This window comes from Hippichthys cyanospilos, chromosome 12, assembly GCF_059441005.1.
Source record: "Hippichthys cyanospilos isolate Australia breed blue-spotted pipefish chromosome 12, RoL_Hcya_1.0, whole genome shotgun sequence".
NCBI classification, from domain to species: domain Eukaryota; kingdom Metazoa; phylum Chordata; class Actinopteri; order Syngnathiformes; family Syngnathidae; genus Hippichthys; species Hippichthys cyanospilos.
The window spans coordinates 19,704,263-19,722,545 of record NC_142380.1 but is presented as its reverse complement, the minus strand read 5'-3'; the positions used below and the strand labels follow the sequence as shown (position 1 = coordinate 19,722,545).

General features: G+C 41.7%; 2 protein-coding genes across 5 annotated transcripts in view; both read right to left on the bottom strand.

Moving 5' to 3' along the window:
* Positions 1–420: 420 nt before the first annotated feature.
* On the bottom strand, positions 421–16,030 carry prkab2 (protein kinase, AMP-activated, beta 2 non-catalytic subunit). Of its 2 annotated transcripts, none has more exons than XM_088430416.1 (8): positions 15,627–16,030; positions 14,092–14,270; positions 13,862–14,022; positions 13,469–13,562; positions 13,254–13,368; positions 1,519–1,652; positions 1,371–1,439; positions 421–1,253 (listed from the first exon to the last, which is right to left on the bottom strand). In XM_088430416.1, exons 2-8 carry the CDS (start codon positions 14,248–14,250, stop codon positions 1,176–1,178), a joined length of 810 nt encoding a protein of 269 aa, XP_088286542.1. In that variant the 5' UTR covers positions 14,251–14,270; positions 15,627–16,030; the 3' UTR covers positions 421–1,175. The 2 variants fall into 2 exon arrangements, with proteins under 2 accessions (XP_088286542.1, XP_088286543.1); XM_088430417.1 differs by having other exon boundaries at positions 13,862–14,019.
* Positions 16,031–16,699: 669 nt separating this feature from the next.
* Positions 16,700–18,283, bottom strand: part of LOC148415242 (mitochondrial adenyl nucleotide antiporter SLC25A24-like) — a 38,631-nt gene continuing 37,047 nt past the window's right edge. For all 3 annotated transcript variants that reach the window (XM_088430414.1, XM_088430413.1, XM_088430412.1), the window contains one exon: positions 16,700–17,155. In XM_088430414.1, coding sequence (XP_088286540.1) covers positions 16,974–17,155 — 182 coding nt within the window. In that variant the 3' untranslated portion in view covers positions 16,700–16,973. The remainder of the gene's footprint in view (positions 17,156–18,283) is intronic.

The following is an 18,283-nucleotide window of genomic DNA, read 5'->3' as shown; positions in this document are numbered from 1 at the left end:
TGATAGTCTGTGATGTGCTTAAGTCCCTCCTACATGCATCGATGTTCAGCAGTGGCGTAATGGCCCTCCAGTTTCTGCCTGTACTGTCTCTTAACCTCTCCGATGGCTTTACTCATGTTATGTTACGCAAGTTATGTCTGACCTTTTTGTAATCCTCAGTGGTGCTCGAAACAAAAGCAGATGTGCATGTACGTAATTTGGCTCTCACATCAGTTTTTAGAGGGCTTTTGGTTAGGATATATTCTGAGACGTTTAGTACTTGTATTTGTCTCTATGCATGTGCTAATGAAGCTGGTGACTGCGGAGGCATATTCTTTCAAATCTATGGTGTCAGTGGTTTCAATGTTTTTGGAGTGTGGGAAGAAGCCGAAGTGCCTGGAGAGAACATTTTGAATAAAGATCATCAACACACACACCAAGTGCATAGTTAAAAGAGAATGATTCAGGTGACTTTAACACACGTCAGCATTTCAACAAGGACGGGAACACCAACAAATTTCACGCACACACTAATACTGAATGGTGTGAAACACAGTGTCACACTTCATGGTGGCGCAATAGCAACTCAGCCATGAATTTAAATTTGCACTTATTCTAGGGCCTGACCCATTACATCAACAGATATTAGCACTTTTTAAAATAATACTTTTTGTCAATTACATGTTCTTGCATTCTCATTAAACAGTAAATGGGTGCAATGGAATATCAAAAAGGATGATTTGTTTAGACCTAAAATTGCACCAGTCCCAAGAATTTCAGACTTTTTACAGTAAATATCAGACTTTGTGAGTCCTTGACAAAAACACATAATCATCAGTGTCAAAATTTTTTTTTATAAACCTCTCTTTTCACTTTTGGGAAAAAATTATCAACACTTTTTTCTTAGCAGTAACTGAACTGTAAAAATGTGTTCGTGCATTTTCTACACTGACAATTTTTGGGAATATAGACCTTACATTTAAAACGTGTTTTTCAAAAACACAATTCAAAAAAGTTTTGGACACATTTTGGTGACACTACTGCTACGTAGTGGGTTGACATGCTTGGAAATTAATAAAACTACACGAGGTGGATTCATGTTGCGGAGTTTTTTGTTTTTTACCCAATAAACAAAGCCATGTAAACGGGTTCCATGTGCAAAATTTTGGCGCAAAACATCATGAAAAGCCAAGACGCTATATGGGCTTGTAGAGCAGTGAGGTCACGTATTTCTTCTTGTATCGGTGCGTGGCACTCAGCACCATGACGCCATCCTGCAAATAAAAGCCAGAGCTCATTTGCCGCATTAAAAAAAGTATAACTGCCAGCACGGTAAAAATAGATCTTCCATATCTATATCCGTCAATGGCAGCGAATGATGTAAGACCCACCTTTATAGATAGCGCATACAGATGGTTGAGCATAACATGGTTGGGTTCTGGCAACAGGGCGGGGTCACACTGCCAAAATGGAGGCACTTGCTACTTATCGCAGAGCACACACAAAAAAATTGTACAAAAGATAAGCGGTCCCACTTACTGAAATATTTGTGTCTTTGTTGAGTATGACCTGGAGAAGGTGAGGGGGGAGGATGGGGGGAGCTTTGAAATTCCCCTCGGGTCGAAACACATATTGACTTTGCCCATATGGACCTGGAGGGGAGCTGGACACGTCTGAAACAATGGAAAACATTAAAAAGTAAACCTCACTTGTGAAAACGGAGTTCCTCACACTGACAGCATTATGTTTTGTGCATTGGCTACCCCTTTATTCAGTGTGCACTGTCAGGAAGAAGTCGCAGTGACGAGACCAACTTCAAAAACAACCTTAGCCTGCCAACCAATATTTGGACATCAATGTCACGCTACGCTTTTATTTGGAAGTCAAGCCAGGCAGCTTATCGCGACGTTAGCGGTTGACTTGACTCGTCTGTTACATCAACAACATTATGTTGTCCTAAAATTAAGTTTAATTGCTAATTTTGCTCATTAATGCTTAAAAAAAGACTTGATTACCCTGACATTGTATTTGTTATGTCATTTATGTGTGTAACGAAGAGTCGGGACAATAGCACGTTGCTTACTTTCACTTTTACTCCATTCAACTCTGGGCCACGCAATGCACATGCGCGCTACAACACTTTTCAGTGAGTCTAACTAGAAATGAATAATACAAATACAAACGTCTAAATAAACACGTTACGATTCGTTTGTGTTATTAATCAATACACCACAGTATTATACGGCTAGCAGCTTCTACCTTAGCAGCTAGCGGTGCTAGCAGCGGCTGGCGAGAGCCAACGGATGACTTTTCAACGGCAGTTGATTAGACGTGTATGACTCAAGTGAAAAAATCACTGTTCCCACTGATCACTTTTTGAACAAACCAAAATCAAAAATCACCACTCTGGTTTTGACAGCACTGTGTTTCATAAATTGTGAAGGGAATCATATATTAGGTTGTTATCATTATGTGCTTATTACTTGTCTAGAATAGTGTGCATTGCTACACAGTCCTAGTTCATCTCGTCCCAGTCCTTAGATAAAGCTGTTGACACAGGAAAGTCTGAGCTGGGACCTTGGCCCAGCTGTTGGTGGCGCTCGACTGGCTCTTTTTGTTATGTCTTGTAATGTGCAATGCTTTGCTGAATGAATAAAAAGCAGGCAGGGACGCTTGAGAGACGAAAAATGCTATTGGCAACGCATGAGTATGGTACGCCAAACTTTTTTCCCTTTGCCTGGGCAGAGAAAAGTCAATCTTGGCTGGTCTGAGTTACTATTTTGCTGTTTAGCAGCAGGGTTTGTCTTAGTCTACTTTTAAAGATAACCCTGACATAACTCGGTCCTTTGAGCCGGGATGGATAAAACGCTTTCTCCAGTGAACGATCGACAACGAATGAACCAATCGGTGCACCGTTGGAATCTGCTGGATTCTGGAAGCTCTCCTTTCCACGAGGCCAGACGTCGGACACCACTCACCGGAGGAACGCAAACACCATCCAACGAACCAGAGTAACTCGACCAGCGGAGAGATTGCAAGAACAAAAAGGTCAGTCAGCCTGGTCCATCGGATCTTAAACGAACGCGAATCTTGGACGAACAGTAAAGGTCAGCCTGACGAGTCTGACGGGTTCAGTCTGAACCGTCTATCGGACTTTAAACGAAACGGTCCATCGGACCTTAAACAAAGGGTCCATCGGACTTTAAACGGACGTCTTGACAAAAAGGTCAGTCTGCCCGGTCCATCGGACCTTAAACGAACAGTAAAGGTCAGCCTGACGAGTCTGACGGGTTCAGTCTGAACAGTCCATCGGACTTTAAACGAAACAGTCCATCGGACCTTAAACAAAGGGTCCATCAGACGTTAAACGAACGTCTTGACGGGTTCAGTCTGACGAGTCTGAACAGTCCATCGGACCTTAAACGAATGGTCCATCGGACCTTAAATGAACGGTCTGACCTAAAAAGAGAAAGTTTAACATCCGGCGTTACTGATCATTTCTGTGAGGTATGAGTGTAGGATCAATGTGGAGTGAATATCCAAGTGACGGGAAATCTAAAACTGGTGAAACGGTCGTGAGTATAAACGCCTGCGGATATCCGCTTTTCGAGGTAGAAGCTCGGTATCCGACACGACACCAGGCACGTAGCATTTTTCCCGTGACAAAGAAAACATAGTTAATCATGAGTAACAAAAATAAGTCCTCCGAGGTCGCAACTCGGCCCAAGGAGGTGGAGTGGGAAAAGGAATGTTGTTACACTGTAGATCAGGCATGACCAAACCCAGTCCTCGAGGGCCGCCTATCCGGCATGTTTTGGAGGTTTCAGTCCTCCTAACAAACCTGATTCAAATGATCAGATCATCAGCAAGCTCAGTGGAAGCCTGACAACAAACCTGATCATTTGAATCAGCTGCACTGGATGACGGAAACAAAAACATGAAGGTTTGGTTGGCCCTCAAGGACTGGGGTTTGGACATGCCTGCAGTAGATGAATTGAAAGAAAATGTACGTTTAGCAGAAATACAAAGTATTTGTGGAAAAATGGAAAAAAACAATATGTTTTTTTAGGGGATGTAGATGACTGTGGCGGATTGGAGAAAGTGTTGAGAAAGTTGTCATTGAAGGACAGAGAAAAGAGTAAAAACAGTGATTGATAAACAGTGGTTTAAATGCAAGGCTTTAGTTGACTTAATAAAGTCTACATATACGTTGTAAACTGTATGTTGTGTGATGTGGAACTGTGTGTGTATCTGTCAGTTTGCTGGTGTGTAACTATTGGTGTTTTACATGTTCATATGTTAGACTTTTAGAAATAAACAATGAAATTGGTTGAAATTGGGCTAAAAGGCATTGTTAGATCATGTTTTATCTAGTCTGCAGGGGTAAAAGTCAAAATCACAAATTTTAGATGGTCTCAAACCTGAGATTTGTGAGCAAAAACTGGTCCATTCACAGGGTTAATTCTCAGCACACAAGTGAAATGAGAGAACAATGGAAAACTATATTATGGGATTAGGTGAGACTAAATTATGAATTAGGATGTGTTCAAATGCTAGATTAACTGGCAATAAATAATTAGTAGTTGAAACATAAATAAAACACACAAGGTTGTTGTGTTATATGTGAGGCTATGCCAGGGGTGGATAGCCAGAGAATGTTGAATTAATTGTAAATTATATGTTTTCATTTCTTAATAATATTTAGGCATGACTGTTATCGTATGCTAGCCAGTTTGGGAGACTGTGGTATGAAAATGAGAAGTGATTGTGAGTGTAAGCCTGTGAAGTTTGCTCTGTTGAAATTTTCACACAGTTTGCTACATGTGTTGTTGTTATTGTTGTGCCGTAGTTGTCAGAATTGTCGTTATTGTGTGAAGGTGAAACGTTCACACATTCGTTATTCCTTGATTTTATTGTGTGAAGGTGAAACTTTTTGAATTTTTATAATATTTTATATTGTGGCGAGGCGAAGAAACCACACGTTACTGTGCTAGTGGAGATCTTTACTCTTCGCATGCCATCACAAAACTAATACAACAAAGTCCAAAACAGCAAATACAAAGCCAACAGGTTCAAAGCATCAAAGGATCAAAGCAACATGCCTACTGGGTGAGAGACATGGTCCTAGTGTCCGCCACACAGCTCCCCCCCGAACACCCAGAAAGGCATAACGGAAAACCCCACAGGGTATTCACCAGTCTGGCACCCTGAGTCACATTCCGGTTCCTGGGCGGTGTATGTGACACCAGGGCCCCAGGTGCGACAGGAGTAAGGGTGAGACGCTCAGCGTGAAAACCATGAGGTAGCGTTGGCAAAGGGATGTTCTGAAGTTCCGCAGGAGCCGGAGTGGCAGTGCTGACCTGCATGCTGGCAGGCACAGTGGCTTCCGAGGGACGGCCGGTCGCGGCTGCGTCCCAGTCTGTGCCTGGGCATGAACCTGCTGCGGCACCAACACCAGCTGACCCGCTCCGATGTATACTCGGACCATACCAGCAGGCACGGTGAATTGGAGGGGCGGCTGAATGGTAGTGGCTGGAGGCCTACTGCTGAGGCCGGACGGAAATCGGTAGTAGATGAGGTCGCCCGGCTGGAAGATCCCGGTCGACGGCCAGGGACTCCAAAATTGGACTGCTCAGCCGTTCTCACCAGCGCCCGTACCAGCCTGTTGCTGGCTGGCTCGATCCCTGGTGCGCCAAGGGACTGGGCGACGGGTGAGTGGACCCTTGTCGGGGTGCTGGCTGGCTGACGTGGTACCAGCTTGCTGCATTACCTGACGTATAGTAGGCTGGTGGAGGGATGCCACGATGTGGGACGTCTGCGGTGATTCCTCGCTGAAGCATTCTGACGTCCGGGGTCACCCATGTGGCGAGATTACATCTCCAACAGCCTGACGAAACTTTCTAACGTCTGGGATAATAATATGGCAAGATGACCCATCCGGGGTCACCCATTCTAACGTCGGGGTCACCAATGTGGCGAGGCGAAGAAACCACACGTTGCTGTGCTAGTGGAGATCTTTACTCTTCGCATGCCATCACAAAACTAATACAACAAAGTCCAAAAGAGCAAAGACAAAGCCAACAGGTTCAAAGCATCAAAGGATCATAGCAACATGCCTACTGGGTGAGAGACATGGTCCTAGTGTCCGCCACAATATATTTATATATTTTATAATATTTTGCAAAATTCAAATGTTTTTTATTTTTTTCACTTTAATGACTACAAGTGTATGTCCGATTAAGGCCGATTCAGCGTTTAACTGTTTATCTTGACCCTGCCTATGACCTCAGTGTCATTTACCCATAATGCATCTTTTTTGCGTAAGTAATAACCCCCTAAAACTAAAAGTAATAGACGAAAATCCGATTTTTTATGTTTCCTCTTGTGATATCTCAATTCGCGTTCGACCTATACTTATCGTTCACACTTTAGGTGTTTCCCATTAGGGATAAGAATGCCAAGAACACCCTTGCATGAAAAATATTCAATTTTTTCCAATGTTTGTACCCATAATTGCTGATTTCATTGTTCTCAACGAAGCTTTGAAACCTTCTGTCTGTGCCAATCTTCATCCCATTCCGACCGTTTAAACTCTAATTGATTCCATTCATCCCCGCCAATTCATTGGAGTATTCATCTACCTCTTACCAGAATTAAAATTTTTCCCACAATTCCACATAATGTACCTTTAATGAAACAATTCATTTTCAATGAGGTCATTCATTTGTGTGGGCGTTTGGCCTTCGTGGACTACTGTCTAGGTAGACAAATATGGCGTTATATTTGTGCCACAATTACGCACGCGCGGAAAAAAAAATTGAGCGGAGAAAATCAAACTGAGCGAGCGAAAACAGATTTTGAGAGCAAGAAAAAAACTATTGAGCGCGTAATGATAAGAGTTTGAGCGCGCGCCGATGGAGTTTGAACACAGAAAAAGAAATTGCTCGCTCAAAATTCCTCTTTGCTCGCTCGGGATAGCCCTCTCTCGCTCAACATCTCGCTCTCGCTCGCGATACTCCTCTCTCCCTCGCTCAACATCGCGTTTGCTCAACATTGAGCTCTCGCTCGCTCGAGTCGTCCCAAATATAACGCCATAGACAAAGTACTCCATTTCCCATGGCGTCGTCAGGTGGCCATCTTGGACACTTGACTACATACACTGAGACTCCAGTTCCCATCAACCCTCAGGGGCGGCCATCTTGGATATCTGATCAGACATCTCATGAGCGCTCAGCCCAACTTCCACTCAGGATGGCAGCTATCTTGGTTAACTCAGAACAATAAAAACGACTCTCTCCAAATGTTGAACAGCCAAACTATTTAATACAATTCCCCAAAATTCAGAATTTGAACTTTAAGTGTACTTTTTTCTCACTTTTTGAAATTTTGTGATATTTTACAAAATTCAAAATTTTTTTGTTTTTTTTCATTTTAATGACTACAAGTGTATGTCCGATTCAGGCCGATTCAGTGTTTAACTGTTTATCTTGACCCTGCCTATAACCTCAGGGTGTCATTTACCCACAATGCATCTGTTTTAGCATAAGTAATAGCCCCCTAAAACTCGCGAAAAATCAGATTTTTTATGTTTCCTCTTGTGATATCTCCATTTGCGTCCGACCTATGCTCATTGTTCCAACTTTAGGTGTTTCCCATTATGGGTTACATTGCCAAGAACACCTTGCACCAAACATTTCAAGTTTTACCCATTTTTTTACCCATAATTCCTCAGTTAATTGTTCTTGCCAAAATATTGTAACCTTCTGTCTTCGCCATTCTTCATCTGATTCCCACCGTTCCAACTTTAATCAATTCCATTCATCCCCGCCAATTCATTGGTGTATTCATTTACCTTTTACCAGGAATCAAAATTTTCCCACAATTCCACACACTGTACCTTTAATGAACCAATTCCTTTTCAATGAGGTCATTCATTGTGTGGGCGTTTGGCCTTCGTGGACTACTGTTTAGGTAGACAAAGTACACCACTTCCCATGGGGTCGTCAGGTGGCCATCTTGGACACTTGCCCACGTACACTGAGACTCCATTTCCCATCAACCCTCAGGGGCGGCCATCTTGGATATCTGATCAGACAGCTCATGAGGGTTCAGCTCAACTTCCACCCAGGATGGCGGCGATCTTGGTTAACTCAGAACAATAAAATAAACACTCTCCAAATGTTGAACACCCAAACTATTAAATATAATCCCCCGAAATTCAGAATTTGTATTTTGAGTGTACTTTTTTTTCTTCCTTTTTGAAATATTGTGATATTTTACAAAATTCAAAGAATTGTTGTTTTTTCACTTTAATGACTACAGGTGTTTGTCCGATTCAGTCTGATTCAGCGTTTAACCGTTCAGCTTGACCCTGCCTATGACCTCAGAGAGTCATTTACCCATAATGCATCTTTTTTTGCATAAGTAATAGCAAAAAGTAATAGACGAAAATCAAATTTTTTATGTTTCCTCTTGTGATATCTCCATTTGTGTCCGACCTATACTTATCGTTCCAACTTTAGGTGTTTCCCATTATGGATTAGATTGCCAAGAACACACTCGCACAAAAAATTTCAAGTTTTTCCCATTTTTTACCCATAATTCCTCAGTTAATTGTTCTTGCCAAAACGTTGTAACCTTCTGTCTTCGCCATTTTTCATCCGATTCCCACCGTTCCAACTTTAATCGATTCCATTCATCCCCGCCAATTCATTGGTGTATTCATTTACCTCTTACCAGGAATCAAATTTTACCCACAATTCCACACACTGTACCATTAATGAACCAATTCATTTTCAATGAGGTCATTCATTGTGTAGGCGTTTGGCCTTCGTGGACTACTGTTTAGGTAGACAAAGTACTCCGTTTCCCATGGGGTGGTCAAGCTGCCATCTTGGACACTTGCCCACAGACACAGACTCCATTTCCCCTCAAACCTCAGGGGCGGCCAACTTGGATGTCTGATCAGACATCTCATTCAGTTTTTCCCTTCTATCTTTGCCAGTCTTCATCCGATTCCGACCGTTCCAATTTTAATCGATTCCCCCAAACCCCGCTATTCCATTTTTACCCACAATTCAAAATTTACCCACAATTCCACTTTGTCAGTTTTTCCCATATATCTTTGCCATTCTTCGTCCGATTCCAACCGTTCCAATATTAATCGATTCCCCCAAGTCCTGCCATGTCATGGTGATATCCATTTTCTTCTTCCCAGAATTCAAAATTTACCCACAATTCCACTTTTTCAGTTTTTCCCTTCTATCTTTAGCATTCTTCATCCGATTCCACCCGTTCCAACTTTAATCGATTCCCCCAATGCCCGCCAATCCAGTTTTACCCACAATTCAAAAAATTACGCACAATTCCACTTTTTCCCTTATATCATTGCCAGTCTTCATCCGCTCCCGACGGTTTCAACTTTAATCGATTCCCCCAAGTCCCGGCATTCCATGGTGGTATCCATTTTCTTCTTCCCAGAATTCAAAATTTTCCCACAGTTCCACTTTTTCAGTTTTTCCCAGCGGTTCTCGGGGAGAACATAGGAAGGCCGGAGCCAGGTGGGTTTGAACCAGGACCTTTGAACTGTGAGGCGGACATGCTATTCACTGCGCCACCGTGCCGCCCACTGGAGCAACAATATTGGCAAAATAAAAAAGCACAAGAAGATGTTGAAGAAATAAGTACATTGGCAGATGGAAAACCATGGTTACTAAAGTTTTGATTTGAATGAGCAGCAAAGTTGACACATGAGCTTTGCCATGCGTCAACGGGGGGGGGGGGGGGGGGGGGGGGGGATATGTATGATCAATTGCATATGGGTTCACATTATACTCAAAAAATTTTTTTGTAAATGTTGTGATATCTGTTTTCGGAATAATGCGCATGTTTATTTGTGACCACATAAAAGAAAATTTCCAGAACCACCCGAACTATTTCATAAGATAAATATGGATGACATTGAATTAAATAAGGCATTAGAAAAACAATACGGTGATCCCTCCTACTGCGCGGTCTCAGATATCGCGGTCTCAGTACTTCGTGGGTTTTTCCAAGAAAAATTAAAATATTTCAAAATAAAAAATAATTTAAAAAATGCGCAAAAATGGAAAAAAAATGAAAAAAGCAAAAAAGTACATTATACAGTACTGTATTTATCAAATAACTAAGTAATATTATTTAATAACTATGTTAAGAATTCTTCAAGCGTTAAGAGTTCGTGACTTTTTTTCTTATTTTGAAATGCGTTGCATTTCCGTTTCCTGTTTTACGTTCTCTGTGCGTCATTCGGCTCGTTACGGTGACGTAGTGAATGACGTAGGCTCATATTTATAGTTTATTATCATTTATGTTGATAACGCACGCTACTGTCTATTTTTAGTAAGTGATGAGTGTTTATTCTGTTTATGTGTTCGTTTGTGTAGAGGTTGCACTTTATAGTTAGTAGTTGTTGTTAGTTGTTGCTAACCCGCTAATGTCGGCTAAAAATACAGTAAATTCATAGATTAAAGTTCGGCGGATCACTGTATTGCTTCGTCATATTAGATGCATTCTTAAAGTGGGTTGAATTAGTCCCAACAGCGCATTGTGATGCAAAAACAGTTGTCAAAGCATTGTGTGATCGAATCAACCAAACATTTGGCATTCCGAGAGTAATTAGAAGTGACAATGGATTACATTTTGTAAAAAGCTGTATTCAAAGTTGGAGAATTGTTGATTATCAGAAGGGCTTGTTTAAAGAACAAATGGCAAAAAACAAAGTAAGCGATAAAGAGACAGCGACCATATTGCATTCCTATTGTGGCCACAGGAATGAGAATTGTTCCGCTGAAGGAAAAACGTTATCACCATTTGAAATAGTATATTGTTATCCGTTCCCGTTCATCTGGTGGCCGTAGATACCAGATACGGGGGAAACCTCATTGACAGCACCCCCAAAGACCGCAGTGGGAGAAAGGGTTTTTGTGATAAACACACCCCTCTCAGGAGAATGCCTACCTCTTACAGACAGCGGTTGCCCACCAGCGTCATGGGGAACCTGCAGCTCCTGACCGACATCACGAGAACAGTGATAAACGTTACGTTTATTTAACTATTTAGAACTCCACCCATAGGTCAAAACGCAACACTGACAAACCACCAGTCCCAATCACCAGACAAACTTCAGTTTATTTTTGATGCGATTAGCATGCCCAGGAGCATTCCTGACAATGACAAATTGATTGACAAAGAAAATGCAGCGGGTTTGCATTTGCTATAATTGGTGCTCTATTTCTGGTGACTGTGTACAAAAATAGCTTGTTGCGCAATTATTTAAATCATGAAGTATACACGTTGACTGATTTCACGGAGGCACACAGCCTCACATTTACATGCTACTTAACTTATAATTAGCCAAAAGAGATGATCATGGATGCTGTTGGGGTTAGCAGCGCAAGTGACCGTGGCCATGACTGAATATCAACCTGTTGACTCTGACTCCGATTCTGACAATGATTCAACATCTATGTAAACCATTCAAGATGCACCTACGGAAAATATTTTAGATGTAGGATGTTGATATCCCATGGTTTGTGATGTGTACATATATACATGTATTGGACCAAAAAGAGCTTCAGCTTTTGCTTTTTGTTCTTTTGTAACAAGCTCTTGCTTGGGAAGGGTTTCTACAATTTTGCCACTGGGTTTTTGGGTAGTTTTCCTCCCAGTCAAGCAATAGCTTTCGCCATCGTTTGATGTGTTTTAATAGTGATAATCAGGGGGTATATGTGAAGGGAATCGTAAATTAGGTTGTAATCATTATGTGCTTATTTCTTGTCTAGAATAGTGTGCATTGCTATCCATATATGCAGTCCTAGTTCATCTCGTCCCAGTCCTTCGATAAAGCTGTTGACACAGGAAAGTCTGAGCTGGGACCTTGGCCCAGCTGTTGTCGGCACCCGACGCTCTTTTTGTTATGTCTTGTAATGTGCAATGCTTTGCTGAATGAATAAAAAGCAGGCAGGGACGCTTGGGTGATAAAAAATGCTATTGGCAACGCATGAGTATGTACGCCAAGCTTTTTTCCCTCTGCCTGGGCAAAGAAAAAGTCAATCTTGGCTGGTCTGAGTTACTATTTTGCTGTTTAGCAGCAGGGCTTGTCTTAGACTACTTTGAAAGATAACCCTGGCATAAATCAAAATGGGAAATATTTCTCTAAAATTTTCCAGGGCATAACAGTTTTAAAGTTCAATTTTAAGTTAAAAAAAATCATAATCATATAAAATTGTAAATGTGAAAATGTGTTTTATTGTCTCTTATATTCATTATACAGTGATCCCACGTTTATCGCGGGGGTTACGTTCCAAAAATAGCATGCGCAAAGTGAAATCCGTGAAGTAGTCAGCTTTATTTTTTTTTTATTATTTTACAATGCAATATACAATATATTTTAAAGCCCAAAATGTATTTCTAACAATAATTTTAATATAGTAATACTAGGTTGGAAATATTGTCACTCACATATTTCACAGTCCCAGCTGTGCCACTCTGCTTTAGTGTCTGTTTCTACTGAACGTGCAGGAGTCTTTCTCCGAGAGAAGAACATCGTTATGGGTAGTTGTTGCCGCTCTTTCTTTTCTGAGCAAAAAGATTTTTACAAACGGATATGCCCGAATTAAAGGAAAGCCTCTTATAACAATACACTTGAAATTTTAATTTATGACAAAAGAAATCTTGGTAAAAGTCAGATTTCCAGAGGTGTGCATTTCTCCGTTGCTGTCTGTGTGCCTACATTAGTGTGTGCGTTTGCTCTCGGCACGCCTACGAGTCACGTGATCGGCTCCCAGAGACCAAGGTGTCAAACAATGTGCTTACTAGCACGTTCTTAACGTGTGCGCACACAGGCGGTTACTGGAGAGACGAAAGTGAGCTTTTGGATCCTCTTGCCTTGTAATAAATTGACAAGTGAAAAACCAATACAGTACGGCGTCAACATTTTATTTCTAGACAACAGTTACGCCAGTAGAGCCAAAAAGGATTCAGAGCACAATGCACTGTAAAAAAATTCTACACTGTAAAAAATCCGTGAAACAGCAAAGCCGTGAAAGATGAAACGCGAAAGAGCGAGGGATCACTGTACCTGTTTTTTAACCAAGCTGTATTTTTATATGTTTCTCCAAATACCTGATTATTTGAAAGAATTTTCAAAACAATATCCCAATTCCAAAATACCCAATATGAGGGCAGAAATCATCTTGCCTTTTTTTTTTCTTTGGTCATGACATGTCACTCACCCGTCGTGTCTGAACACTCCAGGGAGTCGACCTGCAGGGCATCAAACACCTCAAAGTCCGTCTTCTTCACCTCAATCAGGTTGTTGATGGTGCCCATCTGGCTTGTCACCACTGGCTGTAAAACAAATATATGTATAATTTTCTTGGGATTTTAGCTTGGAGACAGCTGTGAATTTACAATAGCAGGGTTGCAAGGCCATGAAAATGAAGCGCACCTCCGAGGGATCGTGCAGCCACTGGCCATCCACAAAAAACTTGTACTGGTGCTCGCCTTCGGGCAAGTCCAGGATTGCTACAAAGTCATTGTGGCTTCGGGAAGAAAAGAAGACAATTGCATTATTCTTGAAATTTGTCATTTCTACATCTTGATGGTAAAAATGCTTCAAGGGAGCGGGCGATGCTAGTATCAGCTTCTGTCGCGAGTAACGATACCTTGAAATTAAGCCAGGTATGGGCCCAGTACCGATACTCGCCCTAAGTCTGAATAAGGCTCTTTTGTTCAAAAGGGATTCCCCCGTAACATTTCAGTGCTTCATATAGAAGCAATTTGGTACTGATTCATTGATGAGTTGATCATTTCGTTTGTTGTGTTACTCATCTCTTTTGACCTTTTGTTGAGCGGTATCTTGTTGCTCCAGTTATTGAACGAGCCGGCAATGTAGACCTCCTTCCCACCCCCGGTCCAGCGGATAACCGTGGGACGAGCCTGGAGAACTGTTTTCACCAGGTCGTCCAGGTCTGGGGTGAATTCTTTTTCTCCCAGTGCCTGCTATTGCAAACAAAACACTTTTTTTTTTTTTTAAGTGACGTTTATGTATGCGGCATAAAAGCACAGGACCTTGGATGCCAGGCCGTGCGTGTTGAAGACGTTGGGGTCATCGGTGCTGTCCGCCATCTTGCTGTTGGGCTCAGGCTCCTTTTGACCCTCACCACCGTCCAAGCGTTGAGCTTTGGCCCCATGGCGGTCTGCAGACACCCTGTCACTGGTGTTGCCCATCGAGCCGCACGATTTACGCCCTAAAAGAAAATACAAAACCAACACAATACCAAAACACTTGAATATTCAAGTGGCTTATGAGTGATTCAAGTGATTAAATAAAAATGCACCAGAAGTTGTAAGAAAGAACAAGGCTGCTCGTCATTATTAGCGTGAGCTATTTAAGCATAGGCTACCATGAGATATTTGTGTGTACAGTAATCCCTCGCTGTATCGCGGTTCATCTTTCACGGGTTCGCTGCTTCACGGATTTTTTACAGTGTGGATAAATTTTTTACAGCGAATTGCGCTCTGAATCCTTACTGTTGTCTCGAAATAAAATATTAACGCTGTACTGTATTGGTTTTTCACTTGTTAATTTATTACAAAAGGCAAGAGGATCCAAGAGCTTGCGTTTGTCTCTCCTGTGTCTCTCCTCTAACTGCCGTGTGCGAACGTACTCGTAAGCACATCGAATGACAGCTTGGTCTCTAGGAGCCGATCACGTGACTTGTAGGCGTGCTGAGAGCAAACGCACACACTATATTTTGTAGACAGACAGTAAAGGAGAAATGTGCAGCTTTGGAAATCTGACTTTTATTTCTTTTGTAATAAATTGAAATTTCCAGTGTATTGTTATGATATAAGAGGATTCACTTTAATTCAATGTCCGGGCATATCCGTTTATAAAAAACTTCTTGCTCAGAAAAAGAAAGCGCTAAATAACTAATAACAATGTGCGGGTTCAGGACGAAGAGGCATAGCTGGACTGTGAAATACGTGAGTGACAATGTTTCCAACTTTGTATTTTGTATTACTATATTAAAATTTGGGGCTTTAAAACAGGTTTTGATTTTTGGTTTTATTCTATAGTTTAGTATTGCATTGTAAAATAATAAATAAAAATAAAGCTGGCAACTTGACGGATTTCACTTTGCACGTGTTATTTTAGGAACGTATAAACCCCCGCGATAAACGATGGATTACTGTATTCCAAAAGAGCTGAGTAAATCTGAAAACTATTATTCCAAAACACGGGGGGGGGGGGGGGGGGGGTCCCCAAAGCTGAAAAATTTGTGATGAATACAATACACTTGGGTTGTTTCGTGAATTTTGATGGTTACCTTTTACCTACGTTTGGGAAATATTGTGTAAATTGTTGAATGTCAAGCGATATGTAGTCAAGCAGTAGAGGTGAACCTTGTTGTGAGCTCCACGCATGACATACAAGTTTATTTTTAGCTGTGCTGTTTGTGTCTCGACTAGCCCAAACAACACTTTTAATGTCATTTTTACCGTGCCTTTTTTTTTGGGGGGGGGGTGCTAATCGTTCGTGGTGTCACATTTATTGCGTGACAAGAGGAAAAGGAGTTTTTCAAGCAAATCTTGGTACTCACCTCAAGCAGTAGCAGCTGCTGTAGAGCGGCCCGCTGTCTTCAACTGAGAGCACGCCTCCTTCCCATCAGACATGTATAAATAGATGCCGCCTTCAGCGAGTAGACTCATTGCTTCAACGCGTCCACGTAAATGACCGCCGTAAATGAGTGGCTGAGTGCCAACGCGAAACTGCACTCGCCGTGGATCACTGGATCTAAGAGTTTGGATTTCGATTTCACCATACAAACCACAAAGTGAAACACGCATTCGCAAAATGGTGTTATATAGAACGAATACGATCAAACGTCGTCGTCTTTGAGCGGACAGTTTTGTAACATCTATATTGACGTTGAATTCGGAGAAACATGCAGCTTCTGTAAATCTGCGCCCTCCCCTCCCTACACTGCAGCCTTTAATACGGCGCCTCCGGTGTATCAGGAGGGACAATTTTAAAAGGCGACGATCACATTGGACTTGCAATACCGCAACGTTTATTTTACATGGAGCGGTCGTTGATTTGTTTGTAGAACGAGTTTAGAAAACCTCCTGGCGTTAAAGTACATCCCATTTGTAAGACATGTAGCTCTAACAGAAGCCAAGGTGTAAATTGAAATATTAATTCATTTATGCCATAGAATGATGTTAATCAACGTAATGCTGACAACCCATATTCATATATCTCGTTTTAGCAGTAATTAAAGTGCAGTATATCATATTTATGGAACAACCAAAACTTTTGACGGCACAAGTAAATACGCGTGTTTTTTTCATGTAAGTAGTCAAACCTAATTGTTTTTCAAGAGGCAAAACTAATTAATAAACAATGTGCCAAATCGTGCGCGTTGTGGTATTTTGAAAACGACGCAGAATTACATGAGCTCGAAAAACAAACTGCAATATAATTTATTTCCTCTTCCATATTTCTCCTAATATTTGTAATGTGTTTAACACCCTTAACAGTTAAATTGCCCATGCCCCCCCCCCCCCCCCCCCGATTCTAGCGGCAGTGAGGGCTGAGAAGTTAAGAGCTCAACGTTAAAATTGACTTGCTGTAACTTTTTTTGGCAACAATACGACAAATGAGACAACATAATTGGTTTTGCATTTCACAGTTGTATGTTTGCATTCACGTACAGTTCATTTACTTGAGTCAAGTATCGTTTGCACATTTGGGTGGCTTCCTCAGTAGCAGGAAGACAACAAAGAATATCCAAAGTATAAATAATTCATAGGTGAGCTCATAGCAAGCCGTTTTTGGTGCAAACTGGTTCGTTTGTCTGAGCGCAGGGGTCCAGTGTAAAGCAGTTGGAAGCCATGCCACGTTACACGTTACACCAAGCCATCTTGGGGTTTGAAACTCGCCAGTGTCACTTGCTGATCCCCAAGCCCATCTTCATGTACTCGTAAACCACGTAGCTGATGCTGACGGCCGGAATGACTTTCATAAAGTTAGGCAGGATTCCTCGGTAGAGCCCCAAAAAGCCGTCTTTGACCACAATGCTCTTCAGGAGGGAGTTCATGGTGGGCTGGTCTGACGCATTCAGGGATGCTAAGGAGAAAAAAACGTGTTCACCGAGACGGATGGAACTGCGCCTGAAGTCAAAGGATTTGGGCCAGTTTAATTATAAACTAGATCTCAAAAATAATTAATCGGTTAGCAAAAACGCCCATCAGATAACTCATTTAGTGGCAACCGGTTTCAGACTGCTCTTTACAAAAATATTAAAATAAAATAACTGATAAATTTCCCTAAATATAGCACTCATGTATAAGATGCACTCTTAATTTTGGGGTCAAATTCTAGTATTTCATCTGTTAGCGTGTATAAGACACACCGACACTTTAGCAACAAAGAAAAAACCTATAACGGAACAGAATAAATCTTATCTTTTATAGACTCTTCATATCTTCTTGTGTTCATATTCATATATTTGTTGCGCATTGTGTTTCAAATTTCCCACATTGTGAGTGATCAATGAACACCTAGCCAATGTAACCAAATGCGCTCAAACCAGTTGTTTTTCCTTTTTCATATAAAAAAGACCAAAAGACTGAAATTAATAAATGAGTCAAATGAAATACCTTTCCGTGTTCTCTAATCAGGGCACTCGGCTGCTTACCTTGCCACTCTTAATAAAATCTGGCTGGAGCCATCGTAACCTCTCTATTTTAGTAACGCAATGGACTTGTATGGAGGTTCAGTCTGCTCGCTTCTTTTATTAAAGATAATGCTGTAACTAGTCATGTAGCTAGTCATGACCTGTCATGTCTCCCCCTCGTGGGGCTTTATTCTATTGCAGGACGGGCTTGTCTGAGTGAGAGGTGGAACCACCGGCTGCGCACCTGTTAACAATATCCATCACCTATTTAGCGCAGCTGGAGCAGGGCGGCGGCGGCAGATTATTCTCTGAACCTCAATTGTGTCAGCGTCTCTTACGTCCCGAGTTTCCCGAGTTTGTACTTATCGTATTTATTTGTCCGTCTCCTAGTTGTTTCCCTCAGTTGCTACTTTGCCACATGAGTATTTTCCGCGCTACCTTTTGTCGTTACTTTTTCTCCCCTGGAGTCCTTTTTTGAGCGCCTTACTTTGTCGCTTTTTTTCTGGCACGACTTTTGACGTCGCCTTCCTGTGGGTTCCACCCCTCCAGTGGTTTGCCTTTTACTAACTGGACTCGCA

Bases quoted from the DNA above. Each gene is read 5' to 3' on its own strand.
- prkab2 (XM_088430416.1), bottom strand. From the start codon at position 14,250: ATGGGCAACACCAGTGACAGGGTGTCTGCAGACCGCCATGGGGCCAAA. The intron at 13,563-13,861 runs GTCAAAAGAGAT...TTCTTCCCGAAG, and splicing joins AAGATACCGCTCAACAAAAG to CCACAATGACTTTGTAGCAA. The intron at 13,369-13,468 runs GTGCGCTTCATT...TTTGTTTTACAG, and splicing joins GGCTGCACGATCCCTCGGAG to CCAGTGGTGACAAGCCAGAT.